Source organism: Mya arenaria, chromosome 17 (genome assembly GCF_026914265.1).
Source record: "Mya arenaria isolate MELC-2E11 chromosome 17, ASM2691426v1".
Taxonomy (NCBI): Eukaryota; Metazoa; Mollusca; class Bivalvia; order Myida; family Myidae; genus Mya; species Mya arenaria.
The window spans coordinates 243,835-270,978 of NC_069138.1; the positions used below are offsets into that span (position 1 = coordinate 243,835).

Here is a 27,144-nt window from a genome sequence, read left to right on the forward strand (position 1 = left end):
AGTTGAACCAATGACGATATTCTGATGAGTGTATTGTGTGTCTTGTAGCGCTGTTGTCTCTTGTTTGGCAATACACTACAACGGACAGCTTTTCCAAAAGCGATTTACGAATCATGTGTAATTTGTGTTGTCTGATAGCGCTGTGCCCCTTGTTTGGAATTTGTCTGACCCTAATAACACCTTTCAACACGACCTGGGTCAACGTTTTAGCGTATCTGGTTGTCCCAGGGTAATTCACGTATAGCGGGCATCGAAGGGTTCCACATATGGCCTCGACCACGTACATCACATTTCAATCGCGATATTGAATTGAAGCATACGTAGTTTAAACTTTGATAGCCAGACAAAATATACACTAGCTAGCTAGAGCTACAAAGACAATACACATAACACATGAAACTGATTTTGTTTATACAGGTTTACAGTTTTTCTCTTGCGACTTATGTAATTTTCACTTTAATGTTAATGTGTCCCTATGGGTTTCATACAGAACATTAGTATGTCATAAAATAATAATGATAATTGCTTGTTCAAAAGACACATGTTAGAAATGGAAATAGTCATTCACATTGCACCTTAAACTAATCAATGAACCAAGATACTATTATATGATGGTACATTTCATTTATGCAATATGCACTGGTTTCTGCTGGGAAGAATTTTGCGACCCTCCGCTGTAAAGGTGAAACTCGTGTTCAGTTCCATTAATTTCGACGAATATATCAGTGCGGTGTCGTCGCCCCAGATATGTTCCGATGTTACACAAATTATGTCTGCAGCTCCATTTTGACTGTAACGATTTCATTCAGCGTAATTTATAACACAGACTACTGCAGTTTATCTATGCTTCTTGCATAAATAAAAAAAGATCATTTAAAATCATCTTTGTTTCTTGATAAGATTGTGTTACCATGTGAATAAATATTGCTTTATCTAACGTGTGTCTTTTGGTAAAGTAATTATAATTAAATTGTAAAGGCCTATAGATAAAACATTGCAAGGGCTGAACGACAATTAACCAGAGATATGAACATATTAACATCGCATACACAAATGAAAACAACGAATACAAACTACAATATCTGAACAGCCGCTGCGAGGCCATCGTTGCCGTGGCCGAAAAGGCTACACACAAAACATAAGCTCAAAAGTAATATACATTGATTGCATTTTGTATGATGCTTAAAATCAAAATTAGAAATGACAGACATGTTCTCATAAACTGTGCTTTATTAATCTTATTTAGGTTATGAGCTAAAAAAGCATACTTGTTCTAAAACGTATTTCAGTATACGGTTCACGCTTCCCATGATTAAGTATTTGGAATCTATTTAAATAATATGATTGATCGTTTTCAAATTTAAAGACTAACCTAAGAATTGATCTGGATAAGTCCGATACACATGTATGAGAACATTTGATGCCTTGAGTACCGTTTGATATAAATATTTTTATAAGAAGTGAATCAGTACATCAAACAAGTTAGGGGAGGCTTTACAATATGCAAAATACGTAATTGCACGTCAAATATCAATTGAAACTATGAAACAAGACTACAAACTGTGCTTGCAACGTAGTACTTTGATTTATCGAGATTACCTTTTTATTCAAATCCGTTAGAGCTCTCTGAATACACTGGAATAATTTCCAGAAAAATTGTAAGTAGATGGGGTGTATGGGCTATTCATAACACCCCGGGCTACTAACATTGTATCTGATGATACACAGTAAAGATTATATGTTTCATCATAAAACAAACGACGGAATAACATCTGCTTGAATAAACCACATTATCTATATGTATCCTATAGATGTTGGAAGTAATTTTCCTCATTTCACTTCACACTGTTAATTCTTATAACATTGTGACGAAGACCACACTCAATGGCTGATTGAGAAATAAAACGTTCTGATATAGAAGATATATATTTGGGTATTCAGTTTTTAGGCTAGTAGATTGGATATTCTTCAGTTTTGTATTTGAATACGCATTATTGTTTAATCTCTATTGCCATGATCAACGCTGTTCATGTTCACGTCGATGTGTAACTACCCAATGGAACGCATATCTAATAAAAACAGATGAACATCTATACGTATTATTGATGTCATACAAGTAATTTCACAGGGTTTGTCGACAAAAGGTACTGTTGTATTATGTTGTTATGTTGTATTATTTCTTACCGGTAGCTATTTACTGTACGTTTCAATGAATCTCGTACGGCTTACGATCGAAAATTCCCGATTTATCGTATCTTACTATCGTAAGACCATTTAGCGCATATATTATGTCCATAGCTTAAGGACGCACTCTTATTCCCAAATAAGATTACCAAAATGAATAAAATTGATTTGAAATATCAAAAAGGATGACTAAATGTCGAAAACAATGGTTCTTATCAAGGATACCGAAAATTTGAAAGAAATGTGCACAAAAACACGGTATTTCAACCTTATCAAATGATGGTAGATCACTGTTAATCTTTAAGCATTCACCAATCATTTAATATTTTGCGTTTTCAGCTTTAAATACACGGTTACAATTATGTTATCAATATTTAATATTTTCCATAAATGCTTATTTAAGTAAGTAGTTAAAGGTTTATCACTCAAATGTTATGTTTGTTTTACATGTGTATGTATTGATTTTGAATAAGAGTGTCACTTTAACGGTGTCCATAAGCATTATTTGGCAGCGTTTCGACTATTAAAAGTATTAAAGGAACATTCAAATCATTTTTCGTGCTTCTTATGATTTTATGTAAACATTACTTTTACCATTAAAAGCCGTCGTATTTTGTATTAAAGACTATGTATCCGGAATAAGATTTAATCAAAACGGAGCTGCCGACTATCATCTGGGACAACAATGGCGACATCACACACAGGCCTACTCGGCAAAGGTATTTGGAACTGAATACTAGTAGTTATATCTTTACACAAACGGACAAACACAGTTCTTTGGCAATATTATTTATCTAATATGACGCCCCTTTGGCAGTCAAAGTTAGCTTCACAACAGACAACAGTCATGATCCCAGGTAGGAAGCAGTGTTTCGCTGGATGGACAAAAATACTCTCTCTTTCTTGTGTTTTCCGTTTCTGGACATCTAAGCTTTATGTCATCTTCAAACTACGCATGCTTGAATTCTGGAGCCGAGTTCAAAATTGCAGACTATAAAGAAACAAATTGAAATCTGATGTCCTGGATAAATTCCTTGACACCACACAAGTGAGTTTAATTAAATAAAATTCATTTAGTATAAAGAATGTAAACAAAGTTGACACTTTTGATAAGTAAACTATTGTTTCGATGATAGTATATAAAGAGTGACAAAACATATAAATCGAGTCACCATTCGAACTAAATACATGTATAAAAATCGGTTTGCAGTTAGAAATTCGATCATTTGTGATTCTAGAAGAACAATTTTAAGCGGCAAAACGATACATGCAATGAGCAAAGCTTAAAAATAACACAATCAAGCATGGATGACCTATTTCTCTTTAATGATTTTAGGTGAAATATAAAAATTCCAGTAGAATAACTGCACTAAAACAATTATTTTCACTGCCAAGCTAGTAGAGTAAACATCAACTTAAATAACTAACTTTAAAATCAATTGCAGTTACTTCCCTTAGATCAATATGGACAAACTCACTCTAGAACCAGTAAGGTATTTCAAAATGATATCTTGAACTTAACAAAATATTTCATTTGTTTGAATGAAGATTTTTTGGAAATGAAAACATCTTGCCATTTATAAGGATATTGGCTATCCAGTTCATTAAACGTTTTGTTGAAGATGAATGCTTTTCGTACAAAACATTAGGCGAAAACAAATGATCGAATATAAATTCGTTGTTCTATGCTCCACTCAATATCTTTACGAAGTCTCTGACAAAGTTTAACGAATTTCCTTGAAACTTCACACAGCAATTAACATATGCTCTAAACACTCCACCACTCATCAAATCATATCATCGAAGCGTTGTCTTCATTCTATCATGGAAACAAGCCGTCAAAAAGCGAATAAGACTGACCTCTGAAGTCGATTCTGAATAAATCATATTCGTGTAACAAACTCTGAAACTTGGAAAAAAATGTGTTTAAGCCAATGTTAATCCATATTTGTTTTGTTTAGACATTCACATTACACATATGTATTAAGTAAATGGCGAAAAGTGTTATATGGTCAATGTTTTTATGTTCTGTTCAAAAGAATGTATGCACCTATTGTTGTTAGTTTTAGGAACATCAAAGCATATATGAAAGTTTATAGATGAATATTTAAAAACTGTTTGCACCTTAACACTGTAAAAGAAAAAAAAATAAACAAAGAAATGATGAACTATTTATCAACCAGCCGGCGAAGGGAAAACATTATACGTCATCGTCGATTAAAATTACGTGTGAGGGGCTCCAATGAGTTGCAGAGTAGCAAATGGGGTATTCCAAAAAGGGGGTAATTAGAAAAATAAATTAAAACACTAATAAAACACTGAAACAACGCATAATAGCAACAGAAAAAAATGTTGATTTCAGTGTTAGATCGTACTTTATTTCATTCTTGATCATAGATATTTTCATGAATATGTGTTTTTCTATTACGATCTTACACTGAAATCAACAAATATCCTGTGTTTCTTCACAGGTGAATATTTATGCCAGTTTTGAAACATAGTCTAAAAAATAAAAATACTAGACATAAAAGTGAAATCCGCCATATCAATTAATTATTATAATACAGATATGTACAACATGGTTTTACAAAACATCTCATTCAAGCACAAAACGTACGCTTCCAGTATTTATTACAACACAATTGATTTTGCGCAGGTGTTTCAAGTTTTCATCTCGTTTACGTTTTCTTTCGGCGACCTTTTTTTCTCATTTTCCTTCTTGCCGTTAGCCTTATCAGTCTTTCTTCGATCGTTCGCGCCATTTTTTTACCCCGCTTTTTTAAGAAGATTCGTCTCCTCAGTTTTCTTTTGAGCACGCTCTTTCTCCGCTTCCTTCTCTTCATCCTCAGCGCTGCCCAATCGATTACAGCGACCAAGGATTGGAAGAGCCCATTCGGTAATTGAAGGGTGATGCAGGTCAAGGAAGATGCTGAAATGGCGATGCTCTTGACAGTCGTACGTCCTCTGGGCGATTCCAAACGCGCTATAGCGCTTTGCTCTAAGTTCGGCCATGTACGCGCCACCAATATCACCTCTACAGGAATCGCTGTTATGATATAGAGAGCATTTACATAGGATGATGAAATGGCGTTAGTGTTTCTTTATAACAGTATTTACTATATCACTCAAACATCATTAATGCAGATATGATAATATTTGAAACGAGTTAATGAATGTATTTGATTTGTAAAATAATTTCAATAAATAATAAATAAATAAACCGATATCTCAAAAAGCTGAAATCTTAGAAACTAGATTTGACGAAATTAATGTCAAATTATACCTTTTGAGGAGATATTATTTCCAATTAAAAGTGAAATGAATTTCTTTTTTAAAGAAAGAAGCGAATAAGTTATCATCAAAGAAATAATGGAATAGGCATTACCATAAACAGCAACGGAAATACTTAATTGTCAAAGACCCGACGGCTAAGCAAAGGCCTTAAGAATATTCTATTTAAGCTAACTGGTTGGATACTGGTTACTAAGCAGCGGCCTAGGTAGAATTCTGCTTTCGATATTCAAAGCTGACTGATAGATAACTGGTAACTTAGCAAAGACCATATACTCTATTGTAAAAGACCCTACGGCCAAAGCAAATTACTGGTATACCTGATAAGTTAATGGTTAATGTAGACGTAACAGTAAAGCAAATACAAATCCCTTAAGCGTTAACACTAAAAATGTTATTTACCCTTCCTTTCTTATATTTCCGACACAGAAGTATCTGTCAGTATCCAGGTCTGGGTACTGACGCCCACATATGAAGTCAGATTGGATTTCCCGTCGGTTCTGCTTCTGTTTTACCCAGGGTAGCTGTATGATATTACAACTGATATCAATGCAACTCAACTTAAATTGTGTTTACTTGTGAGGTTTTACAATTAAAAAACGGAAGCTAAAAGAAAAGTGCATAAGTAACTGTTTAATTGTCTATAGACACGAGGATCGAAGCCCTGAGAGATATTCAACGAGACCCGACGTCATAAGAAACAATTCACTATAATATATACATGTTTTGGTTACTGACTTGAAACGGTTAGTGATGAAATAGTTCGCTAAAGGCTTAGAGCAGAGGATCTGTCAGATGTAAAAAATCAACTCAACACATCTCAACTTAGCTTTAAATGAGTGGTTGAATGTTACAATAATATAATGGAAACTACTGGGTAGAGTAAAAATAGATCAAGTATGATTAGATTTTCCGTAGTTTCTGCTTCTGTCCTCCCAAGGGCATCTGCCAGATGCTACAATTCATCTCAACGCATCTGAACTTAATTTGAGTTGAGTTGGTATACGTTCGGATACAAAGGAATAAAATGCACACTACAGGAGTAAATTTCAAACTGTATGCTTGTTTATACCAACGAGGAACGAAGCCCTTATAGACACTCAACACGACAATACGTCATCAGATTATACACACATATAACAGTTGTATATAAATACTTCACTATTATCAATACGTGTTTGGGATACTGAACGGTAAACGAAGAAATAATTCACCGAAAGCTTAGACCGCTTTAAGAGATCGTGCATAATTATATTTTATCTTAAATTAAAATATGTTTTTGAATTAAATTGACCTGTCGGGTAAAAGACGGGGAGAGACCCCAGCCGACTGTGAACCCATGGGCCTCGCCATCCAGCACTTTCGAAAACTTCAACCTCTCGAGCGAGTACCTGTATAATTTTCCTGAAATAAAATTGAACAAGGTAAGGTAAATGTTATGACACACAGTGGGGAAAGTCTTTTTAATGACATAAGCCTCTATTTATTTCTGTCTAGTAACTACATCTTAGAAGTAATGAACGTCAATTTTGGTCCAACACAGCCATGTTAACGCACCAACCCTACCAAGCAATTTGTTGTACAGCTTGCCTATACTAATTACAAACTTTAAGATTAACATGTTTTCCCTACGACTGCCTTTTCCAAGAGACTTAGCCCATATTTACTTACGTAATGAACTTTATAAGTTGATAAGATTTTTTTGAATTTTACTTCATTGCCTGGGTGATGCTGACTTTAATGACGCTGATATGTTTAGGATTACACTTGTTGGTAATAGGTTAGCAATTATGAGATAACTGTGAGCTAAACTGTTGTGTGTGACAATGTGGTCGCCCCAAATTTTGCCATTTTTTTGTCTAATGATTCTTGTCTTGTAGCGTTGTGTCTCCTTTTTGATGTAGGGCAAACCATAATCCTTGTACCATTAAAAAGAATGTTATGTTTTAGGCTCATAGGCTTGTCCCTGTAATTCTGTTGTTGTTTTTTCTGCTTATCTAGACAACCTATTCAACTGATCAATTATACATTGAATAACAAGGATAATCCCAGTAGTCGAATATTCAAAAAAAATAAGGCACACAGGATCCGAGGCACAAGGCAAGGGCCCAAACGTAAAAATACTAGAGCCACAAAATGTTTACACACCACAAACACAAATGCAAACACCACAAACCGACCATAATCATCCAAATAGCTTTACCGATAAATAATATGATTACCACAATGGAACGCTCTCTTAAACAATTATATTATGTGTTCTATTAACTTTCTTGAAATAGAGCGGATAATTCGTGTATAACTACTAACTGACTGGGTGTCCTCATTATCTTTTCATGTAGTAGACACATACTAAATGCCCTTAAATGCAGTATTAAAGGTGCAAAATTAGCCACGTCAGTTTCAAAATCATTTTTTAGACAGTTGACAAATAGTAAAAAAGACTGGTTGTATTTTTGTGTGTCATATATGTGTAAAAAGTCAAGATCTGTTACTGACATGATAACTGTTAAACTCTATTGTATACGAAAAAGTTCCATCCTCACCACAGAGATAATGCTTGACGAACAGAGATGATGTAAAAGAAAGTATTTTATTTATCTTATTTCATTGATTGAAAGTTTCAAATCTTAAAGTTTGGGAAAAAAACACATTTGAAACAATATATATCAAGATTTTAAAAACGTCAAGTTATTTGGATGTTTGTGTGTGTACCGGTAGTTAAACAATACAGATAGAAAGTTAAAAATGTGTGGAGTTCGAACATGGAGGTTGTTCCATGCTTGTTTGATTCGTCTTTTTTGACGTTTGGCTTTCACTGTATGATTATTTCTGCACTACAATACTTCAAACAAGTTACTGCATAAGTTTTGTGGTGGAACAATGAGCCGAGTGATCAGAACTTTGTAAACGCAATCGTTGTAAACTTTTAAAGCTTCACAGCTCTTGAAGTGCCATGGAAGTACTTGTATTATGCTGTACTTATTCATGTTTTAAATATAAAAGCACATCATCAGTTATTTAACTATCACAAACGATCTCGTTAATCACGTTGTTAACTTTAACAAAGTTCTGAATTTTCGGCCAAGTGCGTTGTAAACCTTATGCAGCATCTCAAATACAGCTATTATTGCTGTATAAAGTTATTAAGGCTCTTGTACTAAGATAACGATTCATTAAGTTGATCATATGAGTATGATCCTATGTTGTACAGAACTCGTGTCTTACCATTTTGATTTTGCGTACATAGTAATAATTGTGTATGTATCAAAACCCATCAAAATGAATAGCAAAACAATATGCTTAAATTTACAGTGACTTATCTGATCAAATTTGACTATAAAGTATTCTGGATACATTTTACGTTACAAATTACAGAATAGATTAAAGATATGTAACTTAACCAAACTAACTAAACGGAAAGCATATCGGTTTGATAAACTTGTTTAGAGGTGGTTGTGTTCTATCGTCCTCTCCAAAATCGAGGATAGCCACATCATAATCTCGGATGTCATGCTCGTTAGGGACGCCAGTGTAGTTTGGGTGAATATTGACACCCTTGACAATTGGCATCACCTGCTCGTCATCACCTTGATACAACCGCGAATCCCCGAGGTTCACGGTTATCTGAGAAGGAATAGGGCATATGCTTCAGGTTAGACTTTAAGAATGTCCTAATTTATCGTTTCTTTCTTTTTAGTTTTTGGTATACAAACTCGAATCCCCGAGGGTCACAGTTATCTGGAATGATATCATAACATGAGTGTACTATTAATCACTGTTGAAACTCTACGTGGGCATTGATGGACCTGGTCTACACATACTGATATATGCAAATGACGGGAAATGAGTGTATATTCTTTAGACAGGACTATTAACCAGTCCTGCATTTAAGCGTTCTTTATTAAAAAGGACAGGAACAAGGCCAGTCGTTTTAAAACAAGAACATGGCTAAAGGCACAACTCAATGGCCAAACTAGAAACACAAACGTATAAACATAACATACAAAAACTACAAACATTACAAACAGACCAAATGCGCATCAAAAGAGCTTGACCAAGTTTCATTAGAATGTCCTGAACGGTGTTCCACTTATCGCAAAGCTAACAGTGTTTGCACAACGATGCCGACGATATTAACGATACCGACGGTAGTAACATTTAGGCTTTGACACCATAACTTGTTTCCTTTAAGAGAAAACTGGCTTACACACATGTGTACGCTTAATAATTGGGAATAATATTTATGTCGTTATATTTAATTTATGTTAATAACTTTGTAGTCAAATAAATAAACAATCCGATACGTATATACGATCACAATGAAATAAAACATACCCCGTTTCGAGTGTAGGGAATCACTTGTCCTGTTTCGCTAACGTCCGACACGCATCTGGCTGACGTCATGAAATATCGTGCACAAAGTAGAACGCCCCCACATGTCTTGCTGTGAGCACTTAACCAGCCAACCCAAGGCCACGCCCCCTGATTATAATAATTTCTCTATAATTATTCCGTTTAATTTAGAAATGTTTTTTTTTTGTTTTATATAAAATAAATAAATTGCTAAAATCCTATTATATAAATACACAAAGGAATGAGCAGATACTTGATAAATCTCCATTAGTATGTGTTCAATATGTATGCAAAAAGCTACAGAAACATGCTCAGTAGCAAAAAGTTTAAACATAAACCCGGTTTAGTGGCAATGGGCAACGCCAAAGACATAGCTAAGATTATGTTAACCAAAAACTACCGATCACAGTCTCTGTAAAACTGGAAATTTGACAACATTAAATGTAAGTGCGGGGCGACTTTCTTTTCAAAACTATATTCAAATATCATTAAAATATTCCTAAGGGAAGATAACTTTACAAATCCAATTATTTAACATTGTGTTGGTTGTTCGTCCTACCAGTCTCTTTCAAATGATAACAAAGCAGTTATTTAACATTTACACTTTACATCTCAAATATAATATATAGAATGTCACTTTACTGTACCTGACTTCATGATATAAAATAAATACAAATAATGAGCTGCATTTTAATAATTAACTATTACAAAGAAATAAATATGTTTCACTAAACAAGTAAATTGTATTTGTATATCAATTGATGTTTTTGAGATTGATATATACCGGTATACTTGTTAAATTGCCAGATCAACAGTATCACCTTCTTACTATTGTCCGTGCCTTCTGTTATTTCTGTGCTCCCCGAAATTCCACATTTTCCGTAATCTGAAATGAAAACATTCCTTTTTTTCAATTTAACCTGATCTGTTCAGTAAACTTCAAGAAGAGTCTCCAATACCTCTATGCCTTTATCAACGTCTCCATACCGATGTATTACTAATGCAATGGTCCCTTAGTTTTGATTAAATTATTTGAAATAATTGAGTCGCCAAACCTTTATTCATCTATCAATGTCTCCAGCTTATAGATCCTAAAATCTATTTCAGTGGAATAGTTTCACAAATCTATAAACCTACCCCCCCCCCCCCGCAGCTATCCTGTACCTTAACTCGTTTAAATCTTTAATTAATTTATCAGGAATAGTACACTGTTTGACGTACCATTGTTCTTTTTTGCAAGCTTGACCCTTATAAACAGATGTCCTCGAATGATTTGACAAGGAATAGCTTTAATGTTTTACCTTCGTTTGATCGGCTCCGCAATCATTACCCATATAGCGTTTAATTCGTTCAATCTCTGTATCAGGAATAGTTTTGCTGTTACGCACCTATGTTTGTTTTCTCTGCAATCGTTACCCACATAGCGTTCAGCTCATTGAATGTAATGTTCCGGTTTAGTTTTACGTATCAAGGTTTTTCTCTGCGATCACGACCCCTAAAGCGTGCAGATCATTGATTATTTATCATGAATAGTTTTTATGTTTAGGTACCTTTTGTTTTCTTCGCAATCATGTGTAACATGACCTTCAGACCCTTGAGTTATTTGTCAGGAATAGTTACACTGTTTACTTACCTTTGGTTTTCTTCAAAATAATGTGGCCTTCAGACACTTAAAATTATTTATAAGGAATAGTTTCACTGTTTACTTACCTTGGGTTTTTCTTTATAATTATGTGTCATATGGCCTTCAGATCATTGGGGTTTGTATTCAAAAACAGTTTCACTGTTTACTTACATTACGTTTTGTTCTTGTGACATATGACCTTGAGATATTTATCAGGAATAGTTACACTGTTCACTTACCTTTTGTTTTCTTCGCAAGTATGAGCTGTATGACCTTCAGACTCCTTGAGTTATTTATGAGCAATATCTTCTTTGATTTTCTTCGCAATCGTGTGTCATATGGCCTTCAGACTCCTAGAGTTATATATCAGAAATATCTTCTGTGATTTTCTTCGCAATCGTGTGTCATATGGCCTTCAGACTCCTTGAGGTATTAATGAGAAATATCTTCTTTGATTTTCTTCGCAATCGTGTGTCATATGGCCTTCAGACTCCTAGAGTTATTTATGAGCAATATCTTCTGTGATTTTCTTCGCAATCGTGTGTCATATGGCCTTCAGACTCCTAGAGTTATTTATGAAAAATATCTTCTTTGATTTTCTTCGATATCGTGTGTCATATGGCCTTCAGACACCTTGAGTCATTTATGAGAAATATATTCTTTGATTTTCTTCGCAATCGTGTGTCATATGGCCTTCAGACTCCTTGAGTTATTTATGAGGAATATATTCTTTTATTTTCTTCGCAATCGTGTGTCATATGGCATTCAGACTCCTTGAGTTATTTATGAGAAATATCTTCTTTAATTTTCTTCGCAATCGTGTGTCATATGGCCTTCAGAATCCTTGAGTTATTTATGAGCAATATCTTCTGTGATTTTCTTCGCAATCGTGTGGCATATGGCCTTCAGACTCTTGAGTTTATTTTTTAGGAATAGTTTCCATGTGTACGTACTACTTTTAGTTTTTTTGCAAGTTTTAGCCATATGACTTTCAGGCACTTGAGTAATTCATGAGAAATAGTTACACTGTTACATATGCAAGCGTGACCAATTAAGCCTACTTATCTTTGAATATACTTACCGTTGAAAGAAGATGAAAGTATGTCTCCTATATATTTCAGATCATTGAATTTTCTTATCAGGAAAATGTGATCTTTTGTTGGCTCGCTGGCTATTTCCTTCAGCATGAGTTTGTTAATGTTCCTTCCAATTCCAACCGTGAAGAGCTCGTATCCTTCTTCTGTTGTAAGTATTCAAATATAATTGAATTTTATTTATTTTATTGATTGTTTCTAGTTACTTCGAGCAAAACAGACTGGTCTCTGACAGTAAAATAACTAAATATCCATGTATCATGAATCACACTCTAGAACTAAGAAAAATGTTATATATTCAATGATTATCCGCAGTTGTTTTGCTCACACATTCGACCTTTCAATTTTTTATTCAATAAATGGTGGCGTAGTTATTTGCTTATGTATACATGCCCTGCTTAAAATAAGTGTTTTCGTGTTGTTGTTTTTTAACATGGATACATCTACGTCACTAGCTATAATTTTGCGTTAGGGCCATCCCACAGGTGGATTCTAAAATAACACCCTTTTCCAAAAAGGGGGTAATTAAGAAAATAAAATAAAATATTCTAAAAACTCGGAAAATAAGCATAAAAGAAACAGAAATTTTGTGTTCAGTCTAACATCGTCTTTTATTTCAATCGTGATCATAGAAACTATATTTTCATTCGTGGCTTCGCCACTCGTGAAAATATGTTTTTCTATGACACTTTTGAAATATAATACGATCTTACACTGAAATGAACAAAAATCCTCTATTTATTATTTAAACAAGGGGCCCGTTATTATCACACTTACAAATCAGGGTAACGAACTTTTTATTGGGGAGGAATTAAACAAGCCAAAAAAAGGCCTAACACTACACAATCAGAATAATGCAAAGTTTCGTCCCAAGTTATAAACCAGTCACATAATTTTATTTCGGTATTGGCCGATAATTTAAACACATCAAATGAACTAACTGCGAAACTTACACAGGTTTTAGTGCTTTCAAATAAATTCTTGTCATAAGTTTTAAACTAATCACAAATAGTATTCCCCGTATTGGTTAAGGTTTTACGTAATAAATAAATTTACCCTTCAAAATATTCAATTTTTGATTCAGACTGTTGAGTTCTTTAACCGTCTGCTCACCGACGGTGAGCAGGAATAGAGCTTTGTTAGTTCTATGACCTGATCGTTTACTACCTACGATAAGAAGAAAAACAAAGTTAAGATAAAATGAGGTAAGCAAAGATATGCTTAGATCGAAAAAACAAACAATTATATATGATAAGATAAACAAGAGCTGTCGTATGACAGCGCGCTCGACTATACGCCACTTTGTCTTAAAAATGAATTCATTGTATTAAGGATAAGATGTAGTTTGGTGACATAATCGTGTGATGGCCATCAACAACTTAGTGCAGTATGAAGTCCATTGAATGAACAGTATAGGAGTTATTAGTGAAAAATGGAACTTGCCCTAAACTTTTGACTAGACACAATGTGCCCTAAATTTTAAACTTAGTTCCTGAGGCAAATACGGGGTCATAATTGGAATATAGGATGTCATATCATCTTTATGTGCGATGGTCCTGGATTATGAGGTTAATTAAATGAAGGATATTAAAAATACAATTGAAAATCCCAACTAGTCCTAAAACTTGATCTGAATACCAATGCGCGGGCGAGAAGTATAGCCTTCCTTATTACTTTATTGATCGAGATTAAAAGATAAAATTAAAAAGATTTTAACAAAAATAAACAAGGACAATGATAAAACTGTGAGAAGTATTAAGTGAATTGAATGAAGAGTATTGAAGTTATAAGTGTAAATCCCAACCGGACGCCGACGAAGATGCCCACGCAAAAGCCGACGGCGGGGGCGAGTAGTATAGCCCTCCTTATCCTTCAAATAGTCGAGTTTAAAAACTACGGTATGGTAACAATGGTGATCTTATTCCTTAGAAGATACTATGTTGTCGCTCCATAAACATAAACAAACTCAATACAACATCAAAAACAACAACTTCAGTAACAATAACAACAATTTAACAATAACAACAATATTTCTATAATCTCCAAATAACAACTTAATAGTAAGTGTAAATATATTGAAATAATTTATTCAAAGTGCGAAACAGCATAGTTTCTGCTGTGAAACAAGAATAAGGATCTTTTCCATCTGAGGTCAGCTTTCTTACTACTTCCTTACTAGAATAAACAGCATGGAATTATGCTTAAACGATCAGCCCGTTAATGTTACACTTTAGACCTGTACACGAAGAAAGCTAACGACAATTACTCGTACGTGTCACAGTTCTACTATGTACGTACCGGCTATCTTACTGAGATGGATTCGTATGATGATGGTGTTTAGAACCCTTGAAAAAGATGTGCCACCCCCAGTTGTCTGCAAAATAAATCAAATATTATGTTAATAACTTTAAATGAAAAAACAATATGCTTAAACCTTATTCATATTTTGAAAAACGTAATATAATATTAAAGAACAAACGTATGTCTCTAACATTGTAAATCAATAAACGATATTTATTATTTACCTGTTATTTCCTTTACCATATTTAACAGCAAAAGCAGCTCTCCATATCACAGTACCCGTATCATGTTTGTACTGTATGCAGCCTAGAAACTACTTATGGGTTGCTAGACTTAGCGTGACAAAACAACTGGGAAAACTTTTTTGGATATATAACATGACCGAATTCAATTTAAGTGTGTAAACATGTATCTGTCGAGACCGCATGTCGAGACGGATACGTGTTTCATCACCGAAGAAGACGTGCTACAGGTCACCAGAAAAGCGTCTAATCATAATTTCCCCTATATATATATATGTATTCTGTGTAATATGCTGTCATATGGACAAAACAACCTCTGTAGTCCATATCAACAAAAAATACACAGATATAAACGTGTTAATAGGTGTTTTTACATGACACCACAAATCTTGGCAGTTTTGGGGAAAAAAGTCCGAAAATCCTTTGTACTTGTCGCGAGCTGTAATCAAGACAAGTTGTAAGTTTCATATTAATATGTTACCTGGTAAAAATATAATTTACTGTAGGTTAAACGCGTTAATTATAAGATGGAAACTTCATGTACAAGTCCAGTTTTAACAACTTGGGGTAAGGTATATTCACTAAAATAGAGGCAAACAATTTTTGAAAAAGACAGACTATACAAACACCAAACTTGATTAATAAATTCATACTTTAAAAGCTTACTAATATATTTTAAAGGGAAAACTGCTTTTTCAAATAGAAAACCTTTCTAAACAGCTTGTAAACCAAATTAAAGTGTTTAGTATAGACACACAATAAATGGTGATCATATAAATATCATAAATATAAATTAAGAAAATGAAAATTAGAAATGAATAGTTTGCCGGAAGCAGGGATCGACCCAGAGTCCTGTAGGCCAGCATTCAGTGATGTATTACACCTTGGTAGAAAAATTATATTGAAGGATTTTATCTCACATGTAAACATGAAACTGAAACGAACTTTGCCAAACTTTGAATGTTTAAAGTAAGTAATATGGGATGTAATGAACATTCTTTAGAACAAAGCTATCACAGAATTTGCTATCAAGTAGACTGAAAGTAAATGCTTTCTAATCCAAAACAATTTATCTATTTATTGTTCTTTTAACATATTAACTGACGAAATTTGAATTATTCATTATACATTATTATAAATAATTAAAAAATGTAGGGAGCCTATAGGTATTAAATTTCAGTATGTGACCGAAAGGTACCCTATTTAAAGTAATAAGGTGCGGAAATGGCATGGCTTAAATGACTCGGGCTGAAATCCTAAGGGACTGAGCTGTCTGAATACCTGTAGTATGCTGTTGTACACTTTAATGATAAAGTTACCGTTATTTCGTTGATTTTGGCAATGGTTGAGTCCACCGTGCGCACATTCTTGTCATCAATTTGAAGATGTAGATTTGCGGTGCTTGCAAACGTTAAAATAGCGAACCGGGTACCATTTTTGCCTAGAAATAGAGCCACCATGGGGTTATTTATGCATATGATAAATTAGTTTATTTTTAAATGAAAACTTATCTTGCAGTTTAGTCACAATTTAAATAGAGAGGTTGCGCACCGCGACGTGTTCGGGCATGTGCAATATGGACATAGGTGTGTGTTCTACGTCATGCAGATATGTGTACATTATTGGCGCCGCACTGGAGTGCGCGCCTATTATGAAATGGGAATTAATTTTAGTTAGTGGTAGGAGCGGTTTTTAAGTTGATTGACAGTTGGGTTTAACTGTTATTTTATGATGATTAAAAAATGCAAATGGATGGCGATTGCATGGGTGTTAAAAATGCTATTTATGGTTGAATAGATTGTCTTCAATCTATCTTCAAAACAATATATCGGAAGAACGACAAATAAGTTTAATAACTGTTCCCGTTTCGTTTACGTTTTCCGATTGGTTAACTGTAATATCATGTGCCGGAAATGTAAATATTCGGAGGAGTTCCGAATGAAATGTAAAATGTGTGGACCGGTAATTATGTGAATGGGAATAATTATGTTTTATGTTGTTTTGTTATGTTTACTGCATTAATAAACCATGAGGTAAGATGTTTTCTTTAATTTAATCGATATTGGAATTAAATGTTCACCTAACTTCATTTGTTAATGTGTTGAAGGTGACATTAGTAAAATTTTATTACGATTGCCCCCGAGTTGTTTTATTTTTAGAACACTACACATATCCGGATGTTGCTATTTTTAGAACCAGAAGGTATTTCCCCGCTATTCATAGGTCAATAATGGAATTTCTACATCGTCGATTTATAGTTGGAAACTCGGTGAAGTTTTGTCATGAATATACGTTTAAAATAAGTAAACACTAAAATTGCACACTGACAGTTGATTACGATACATCTAACAATTTTAGTCATTACAGTAACACATGGATTATAAGTGAATTATACGCGTAAGAGAAGATTTTCTGTCGAAAAAACTAATGTCAACAATCAGCATGGAACTGGGATATTCGTATCAAAGGGCTATTCATGTAAGTATCCCTGAGTAGTTGTGTAAGTTTATGTGTTCAAAAATGTTTGTTTTTTAATTTCTTTGGAATTCTTAAATCATTTTTATTTGCTAAATGTCAAGACAGCGTTTTAATATTTCTACATGTTCTATAAATATACATGTTACATACAGTACTTTACATATATTTATAATGCACCAGTCATTTGTAACCACGGGACTTTGACTTTCTGTCCAGCCAACCCCGGGGAAAATCCTCGTCCTGCGGGGACGAACTGATGGTCAAATCCTCGCCATATGCCCCGTACCCCAGGGAGCCTAGGTAAGGCATATTCCCTGCTATATTTTGCTCAAAGACAAAACCACCGCATTCACCCGGCACTGCGAGGCCACCTGAAAGGTAAAAACATAGCCCATTTCCCCGGCTTTCCCCGGCATATCCCCAGACCTGGGGGCCGTGGTTACAATTGACTGGTGCATTATGTACATGTTACATATTTTTAAATGTACTTATGTACATCATTTATGTATATGATATGAGTATGTAATATTTTATTTGATTGTTTTATCTTAGAAAAATATTATACTTAAAAATACCCATTATTTGTTTACAAACTGCATATTTTCAAAATAAACCTGTATTAAAAGATATGTACATGGTTTCGGGCTGGAAGCCACAACAGCTTGGACACAAGCGACATTCATTTGCTTGGTGTAGGTCTCGTTGAACGCCATACTGTTGTGAATCATTATCAACCATATGCACAACAACTACACATTTGTGCCTACCAACCCTTAATCTTGACTAAAACGGATATTAGTGCAGAATGTATAATTAATACATGTGCATTTGTATTTTACGGTTGTAGTTTCTGTTGGTTGATAATCAGAAGTCTAATTTCTTTCAGGCAGGAAAAGGACTGAATATTACTATTATATGAAGAATTCCAGCCTGCATTAAATACTTTGTTGGATCATTGAGACAGATTTGACATCCATGTCTATCCACAAGCCAGTCACATCTGATAGAGATGATGTGAGTATTTCATATAAAACATATTTGAGTTGGTGTATGTTGTTTTATAAACTCACTGTTTTTAATAATCCAGTGGTGGTGGTGGTGGTGGTGGTGGTGATGGTGGTGGTGATGATGAATTTTATTGATAAATTTAGTAATTTTCTTTATATTATATACATGTATGTATCAGCTTATTGTTGTTGTTTTTAAATAATGTTGAGAAATATTAAATGTTTATATTTTATTTTGTATATGTATGGCAGTAATATTATCTATACAAATTAGTTAGAAAGTACTTTTTTTTTCTTTTACAGCACTAAACATTCTAGATGGGTAAAAAACCTGAAGGGGCATGAAAACCAAATCAGCATTGACTCAGCATTGAGTAATTTTCATCTGTGCACACACTACAAGTACAAACGCATGGGAACAAACCAAACTTCAAATGGTGAAGAGTGAAGATTTATTGTGAAAAATTCTAAATGTTAGAATACCATTGACTAAATAAAACAAATAGACATCGATTACCAACGGAGACTGTTTACATGTTATAATATTAAAAAGACATTAGTTGAGAACTTTCACTCTGACATTTTTGGAGGGGCATTACCGCCTACTAAGTGTTCTTGTTTCTTTATATATTTTAATTTACAGTACATTCATTGTTTTTAAATCTGAATTCTGAGTTAGTATCACAAGTAAAATTCATTTATTTGAATGATTACATTTTATGAATAAGTCCAATTAAGCTTTTTACAAGAAAAAGGTTGATTTTTAAGCATTTTATTAGTTATAAAAATGTATAGTTACATGACATTATGTATATTTCCTTCAAAACTGAACGGTAAACTATCATAAATTGTCTTTTAAATTGTTCATTAGTCATCATAGAAAATATTTAAAATGATTTCAGCAGGTTGTCTTATTATTAACTATTTTTTATGAATTCATAAAACTGCTATATATTTTTAAACATCGAAATACTGCTCTGTTCCGAAGACTCACAAGATCAATCAAAATGATTTTTTTTCCATGTGTATCAATAATATGTTCGGTTGAACTTAATTTTTCTGTTAACTGAAGTTTATTTTACCAGAAACTGTTGTGTTTATTTCATAATCTCTGATAATGTGAAAAAAATCAAATATAGACAAAATATTTTTAATTCACAGTAAAAGATCTTCAAAATTTGGATAAAAGTCACATAGTGTACCATGATAATAACTATGTTGTCGGTAAAAGCTTTATAAAAGTGTGTATTACTTATACCTTAATTCAGTATAAATAATTATGGCCTTTAAGGATTTGTGTTTTCATATAGATTTCCTGTTATATTGAGCTTTGTCAAATTTTGTTGTTGTTTTGTATTATGTACAATTACTACTTCTATTTCAACTTTTGTCTCATTTGTCAAATTGAATTATTACATATTTAAGTAAAAAAACACACACACTATTTTTAAAGATGCACTCTTACTCCCAAATAAGACTTATGATAATTAATATTATTGTTTTCATTTTTCAAAATGGGTTGATAGATGTCAACAAGAATGTTTCTAATGAAGGATCTTGAGTTCAATTTGCTAATTAATAAGAATGAACATAAAACATGGTATTTCTGCCTTGTGATACTATAGTAGACCACAGTAAATCTTTTAGCAATCACCAATCATTTAATATTTGTCATGCTTTCTGCTATTATAAACAGAGGACAAGCTTGTTATCAGTAAACGATATTTCAGTAAATGCATTATTTAGTAAGTAGTTATTGTTTTTTTTCATTCAATTTGATGTGTGTTATAAATACAATTATATGTATTGATTTCAAATAAGAGTTTCACTTAAAAGATGCTCATTTAAAGATAATGAACAGACACACAAAAACTAGACACATTTGATACTAATTATATGAATGATATTGTTTAGGTGACCTCTGATTTGTTTTGGAGATATTCATAAATGGGTGTTATTCTTTATTGTCTTCAGTTTCTTATACATTTAAGGATTTTTATAATTGCTTTTCTGGTATATATTACAATGTAATTTAATGCAAATGAAAACACACTTTAAACTAGACACATTTGATACTAATGATATAAATGATTATTGTTTACATGTACTCTGATTTGTTATGAAGATATTCATAAAGGGGTGTTCTTCATGTTATTATACATTTTGGACTTGTTTTCGTATTGCTTTTCTGGTATATATTCATTTAATGCACAAAGAAATTATTTTAAGTGTTCAGTATCACTTTCACACATTGTTTACTATTTATTTATTTTTTTGCATATTTGGCCTATTTATGCTTATATGTGCATTGTTGTATTTCAAAACCTTTGTGAAAAATAGAAACAGTATTATTTCTTTCATACATAGTCTGATACATATTCAGTTTGAATGTGTAATTTTTATCATATTTGAAAAAATTGCCATTGTCCAATAAGACACATGCTGTTTTTGTGTTAATATCAACTAAAAACATCCATTTTCAACTCTTCTGTACTATGTAAATGAAGAAGTTAACATTATAACTCCATTAACTAGATTTTTATGCAATTTTACATTACATTTTAGTATTATTAAACAGCTAAAAACAAGGCATGTTATGTTATAAATCCATTTCATCTAGTAAACAATGTTCACTTTTTGTATAACATTTCAATAATTATGTTCTATTTATGTTTGCAACTTTACAGTTCAATAATTATGTTCTATTTATGTTTGCAATTTTACAGTTCAATAATTATGTTCTATTTATGTTTGCAACTTTCGGACGAAATGATAATGTTTATTAAAGTACTATACAAATTGTTAAATTGTTATTTCATATCACTTCTTCATGATGAATGAGGTAACTTATTCTTTCCTACAGGTTGTCGTTCAAGCATGGTGACGTTGCCCCCTCCCCCTATATGATTAGAACTGCAGTGTACATGAACAATAACTCTATTTCAGCGTATTGCAAGAGTTATTCCCTTTGTATCTTTTCCTGTCCGGAGCATAACTAGAAAACTACTCTTTTTGGAATTTCATTTAACATCATTCAATGGTATTTAGCACAACGAGAGGAAGTGCAGTTCACAATGACTATAGCTGTTTTTAAGCTAATTACATAATTATTGACCTTTGCCGCTTTTTCTTGACCAGAGCATTACTTTAAAACTACTTATGGTATTAAAATAAAACTTGGTATATGGGTATGTGGCAATGACAAAAAGTATAGTGCACAAGCACCCTAATTCTGTCGTGTTCATTAATGTACCCCAACCCTAATGAAATGTTCAACTTGAAAATCTTCAATTTCAATGCTTTTGCCTATGTTGTCATGCAGAATACTACAAATATTTTGAGAATTTCATAGATGCGGTTCAATGCACCATAATATGCTTGTTGGCCTTGACATTCCTTGTTTTTCAACATATAAAAAAGTGCATAAACTATTAAAGGGCGCCCTTTGATGCTTTGCATCAATGGTCTTTCTTGTAGACGTTTAGAATGGCATGTACATTAGCACGATGAGAGTGACTGTACGTCTTGCAGCGAGCCTCAATATGAATTTGTACAAGTACATTTTTTCTTTTTATTTTTAAAACTTCCATTTATTTCTTACTATTGCTTTTGCGAGGTTCACTTTCAGTTATGTCTTAAATCCATTATTACAAACAAAAACTCAATTTCAAATTGATTCAACGAGTTATTATGACTTAAACCATATATACCGTATATCAGTCTGACAACACATTAAAACTATAACAAAAACACGTGTATGTACCATACCCTGACAAATTGTTGCTTCATTGCATTGCCCTTTCCATTGCGCTAGCCTTAATTGTTTATGGAATGTTATTCCTTATTTATATAATGGATAATTTACCTCCTTCTCTATCTGCAGACACGCCATATTTTTGGACTAGGATTGACATAAATCGTTTTGCAAAGTCGAGAGATTCTGACCCAATACTGGACGAGGTATCGACAGCAAAGATGATGTCCAGGCCTCGGTTATCGACGCTGAGACTCCCTTAAAAACATAAAATTCACTTGTACCATGTTATATAGTATTTTCTACCACCTCAGATAAGTAGATCCATAAGTTTGGCCATGGTGGGAATTCTATACTCCATCCTCAGATAAGAAGATCCAAATATCTTCCCATGCTGGAAATTCTTATATCATCTGTAACATTATGAAAACCTTTTCTTGTGGCAATATTTAAAATCCTAAAATTATTTCTCGCTTCAAACTGCACCATAAAAATGTTTTCACGCTCCGTTCAAGAAAGAATGCTGCACTCTCATCAGTACTGTTTAAAGATCGAATTGGCTATTTACAAATTCACTGTGCACATATCCATGACAACAACGAATTATCACATCGATAGTCAAATCGGTCTTGGCATAGTTCTTTCTGAAGAGAGTGGAGCATGATATCTTGAACAGGGCGTGAAATTTTATTTTTGACATTTGAAGCGAGAAATAATTAATTAACATTCTAAATATTGCCACAAGACAAGGTTCTAATGATGCTACAGATCACAGCTTTCAACAAGGGAGGTAATTACAATATGATGACCATTAAAAAAGAGAGTTCCATACGGGTATCATTGCCCTTGGGCAAGAATTGAATTTCTAGCATGGTTAAATTTTTGGATATACTTTTCTCCCACCTCAGATAAGTAGATCCAATAATTTAACCATGCTAGAAATTCTTATCTTGCCCACGGGCGAAGATAAAATGCCCGTATTGAACTCCTTTTTAATTGTCGCCACATTGTAATTACCTCCCTTGTCAAAGACAGTCGTCTGTAGCATCATAGAAACCTTGTCTTGTGGCAATATTAAGAATGCTTATTAACTATTTCTCGCTTCAAATGTCACAATAAAAATGTTTTCACGCATATTTCAAGAAATAATGCTCCACTCTCCTCCGAACTATTTAAAGAACGATTTGACTAGTAACATAACCTGAATCACTGCGAGCATATTCATGACAACCACGAATTATCAAATATCCATACGCATTTATTTTCACTACGCACAAAAGAGTTCCAGCAAAAATACATTTTTGCTTAATTTTGTTTAACTGAGGTGGGAGAAAAGGCATCTACCATAGCCGCTCGTATAAGATAGGTTCATCCCGACCCTCGCGCAGGGTATTTTGCGGAAACTCGGTAAACCTCGTTTCCGCAAAACGCCCTACGCTCGGGTCGGGATGAACCTATCTTACACTCTCGGCCATGGAAGATACTTATAATCTTAGGTGGGAAAAAAGTTCATCCTACGCATCTCGGTAAACCTCCTTTCTGCAAAACGCCGTTCGGTTTGGGATGAGCCAACTTGGGATCTTACACTCTCTGCCATGATATATACTTATAATCTTTGTTTCCGTCTACATATCGGAACTGAAATAAGTACAACAGGCTTCACCGTTCTTTAACAGGGTGTGGTTTAACCCACAGTGAACTCCTTTTATTATTTGCCTTCCGGTGGCTTACAGAGATTATAAGTGAAATAAAAATGATATTTCACTGTTTCAAACACAGAGAAAAAATCATTTTGATAGTTTCACTGTTTTAAAATTTAAGCCCGCTCACACAATTAGATCAAATTAGAATGCGAATATACGTGTTTAAAAGAACCATTTGTAATTGTATTTCTAGTCAAACTAATGCATATGTTAGTCAAATAAGAAGTTTATAATTCTTGCCGTTATTTTTACCTTTTTTTCGATAAATGAATTATTATTAACTAGTGTAAATATTAACAAAATGAAGCAAATATAAACCACAAATTGAACAAGCGATGTATCCCGTACAAGTTCAAATAACAAAGTTACCGTTAGATTTGAACTGATTCAATATAATTTATTCATTCATATGCACCACAGAAACAGCATCGAATGGTGAACTGTAGGTTTGCAGTTAAGAATTGTTTCTACATCTTATTCCATAACAGAAACGGCACTTACAGCAAAGCAATGTAAAAGTTGTTAATTTGTACGGACCTCTACTTTAACAAAAACACAAGGTGGCACTAAAATGAATACGAGGTAGCCGACTTCCTTTGCCTGACACCAGAAACTGTCTTGGGAGATTGTGACTGTTCTTAAGATCAGCGCGCATAGGGGTGCTACACAATTTCAACTATGTAATTTCCGAAATGACGTTCCTTTCGCATTTAATATGGCGAGTTATTCTGAAAACATATAATATTATATGTCACCTCATGTCATTCCTTGTCATTTCAGGTCACCTCGTGAACATGTCATGTCTTGTCACTTTAGGTCGCCTCGTGAACATGTCATTTTTTGTCATTTTAGGTCGCCTCGTGAACATGTCATTTTTTGCATTTTAGGTCGCCTCGTGAACATGTAATTTTTTGTCCTTTCAGGTCACCTCGTGAACATGTAATTTTTTGTCCTTTCAGGTCACCTCGTGAACATGTATTTTTTTGTCCTTTCAGGTCACGTCGTGAACATGTATTTTTTTGTCCTTTCAGGTCACCCCGTGAACATGTCATTTTTTGCATTTTAGGTCACTTTGTGAACATGTCATTTTTTGTCATTTGGGGTCACCCCGTGAACACGTCATTTCTTGTCATTTTTTAAATCACCTTTTGTACATGTCATTTCTTGTCATTTCAGGTCACCATTTCAACATGTCATTTCTTGGCAGATCTTGTCAAATCGTGAACACGTCATTTCTTGTCATTTCAGTTCACCAATTGAACATTTCATTTCTTGTATCGTCAGGTCACCTCGTGAACATGTCACTTCTTTTCATTTCATGTCACCTCGTGTACACGTTCTTGTTCTTGTCATTTTATATTATCTAATGAGCACGTCATTTCTTGTCATTTCAGGTCACCATTTGAACATGTCATTTCTTGTCATATCTTGTCAACTCGTGAACAAGTCATTTCTTGTCATTTCAGTCTCCTCGTAAACACGTCATTTCTTGTCATTTCATGTCACCTTTTGCATATGTCATTTATTGCCATTTCATTTTTTGTCACTTAGTAAATATGTCATTTCTTGTCACCTTATAGAAAGGTCATTTCTTATCATTTTATGTCATCCCTGGACATGTCATTTCTTGTCAATTCATGTCACCTCGCGAAAACATCCTTTCTTTTTATTTCATATCACACCGTTAACACGTCATTTATTGCCATTTCATTTTTTGTCACCACGTAAACATGTCATTTCTTGTCACCTCGTAAACATGTCATTTCTTGTCATTTTAGGTCACCTCGTGAACATGTCATTTCTTGTCATTTTATGTCACCTCGTGAACACGTCATTTCTTGTCATTTTATGTCACCTCGTGAACACGTCATTTCCTATCATTTCAGATAACCTCTAGAAGACGACATTTCTTGTCATTTAATGTCACCTCGTGAACACGTAATTTCTTGTCATTTCATTTCACTTCGTGAAATCGTCATTTCTTGTCATTTCATGTCACTTCGTGAAAACGTCATTTTATGTCGTCTCGTGAACACGCCATGACGACTCGTGAACACGTCGTTTCTTGTCATTTGATGTCACGTTGTAAAATTCAAATCACTCGTGGCGAAGCCACTCGTGAAATATAGCTTTTGGTGCTCACCCGCTGAAATATATTCCGATCTTATACTGAAATAAATAATTATCCTCTAATTAAACCCAACGTTTCTAGTTGGTTACCCAAAAGTTTATGAATGGAAATATTTTGATGCATGTGTCGTCTGTCGCTTTCTTTTTGTGACGTTGTGTGTCTCTCGATCAATGCTCTTGAATATGATATATTTTAAACATATTTTAGGCTAAAATAGCTATCAGCAAACTAAACATTGAAACCAACTAAGTATGAAAATCATATTTCAACTATACGCAAAACTTTGTTTTATTAATTAAGTCTTTATCGTAAGTAGTTTCTAACTTCCATTGGAGTTTTGCATATCTATTTTTTTTCAGTACAATATTTTTGTTACCGATTGGGATTTTATTTAGCATATTCACATATACAAACAATACATACCTTCGCAGATGGTGACGACAAGAAATCCAGAACAAACGACACAGAGTAATAGCCGTGACATTGTTGGATTTCAACTCCGATATATTTGAGATTTATGGATGTTACATGACAGCTAGGTCCTTATCGTCCCTGCTAACGCTAACAAGAACCAAACACTTAAAGCCAATCAGACCCGGATGCATTTAATTGCTGTCGTTGAAAAATGTTCCTTTAAATAGACCGCGAAATAGATTGCCTATTTACTCCAAATAATTCATCAAGCAAGTATATTATAATTCCCGTTTTCTCGTACGCAATTTTATAATAAACCTAAACATTTTGTCTTTGGGCAAATCTGGACCACAGATTGCTAAATAGTACATTCTTGTCCTCCATGATACAATAATTTTATAGTTAAGCTCAATCATTTTACATTTTTAGTATGTTTTGCAATGAACATACCTAAAAACGATATGCTTTGTCATGATTGCTAAACTTGGACAATCTTGAATAAAACTCTAAGTAAATGATAAAGAGTTTTAGTCGACCAGTCAAATAACCATTCAATTTATTTATT

The 27,144-nt window shown here is 33.6% G+C and overlaps 1 protein-coding gene across 2 annotated transcripts; it reads right to left on the bottom strand.

Annotated features, from left to right (window-relative positions):
- Positions 1 to 2,970: 2,970 nt before the first annotated feature.
- LOC128222934 (complement C2-like) lies at positions 2,971 to 26,668 on the bottom strand. Of its 2 annotated transcripts, XM_052932117.1 has the most exons (12): positions 26,589 to 26,668; positions 22,443 to 22,589; positions 16,412 to 16,533; positions 14,848 to 14,923; positions 13,606 to 13,716; positions 12,537 to 12,695; positions 10,653 to 10,717; positions 9,814 to 9,960; positions 8,889 to 9,102; positions 6,770 to 6,879; positions 5,878 to 5,999; positions 2,971 to 5,230 (listed from the first exon to the last, which is right to left on the bottom strand). In XM_052932117.1, exons 1-12 carry the CDS (start codon positions 26,647 to 26,649, stop codon positions 4,951 to 4,953), a joined length of 1,614 nt encoding a protein of 537 aa, XP_052788077.1. In that variant the 5' UTR covers positions 26,650 to 26,668; the 3' UTR covers positions 2,971 to 4,950. The 2 variants fall into 2 exon arrangements, with proteins under 2 accessions (XP_052788077.1, XP_052788078.1); XM_052932118.1 differs by lacking the exon at positions 12,537 to 12,695.
- Between the last annotated feature and the right edge of the window lie 476 nt (positions 26,669 to 27,144).

Excerpts from the sequence above, each read along its gene's own strand:
- LOC128222934 (XM_052932117.1), bottom strand. The coding sequence starts at position 26,649 with ATGTCACGGCTATTACTCTGTGTCGTTTGTTCTGGATTTCTTGTCGTC. Across the intron at positions 6,000-6,769 it reads CCCCGTCTTTTACCCGACAG|CTACCCTGGGTAAAACAGAA; the intron begins GTCAATTTAATT and ends AATATCATACAG. Across the intron at positions 5,231-5,877 it reads GGAAATATAAGAAAGGAAGG|CGATTCCTGTAGAGGTGATA; the intron begins GTAAATAACATT and ends ATATCATAACAG.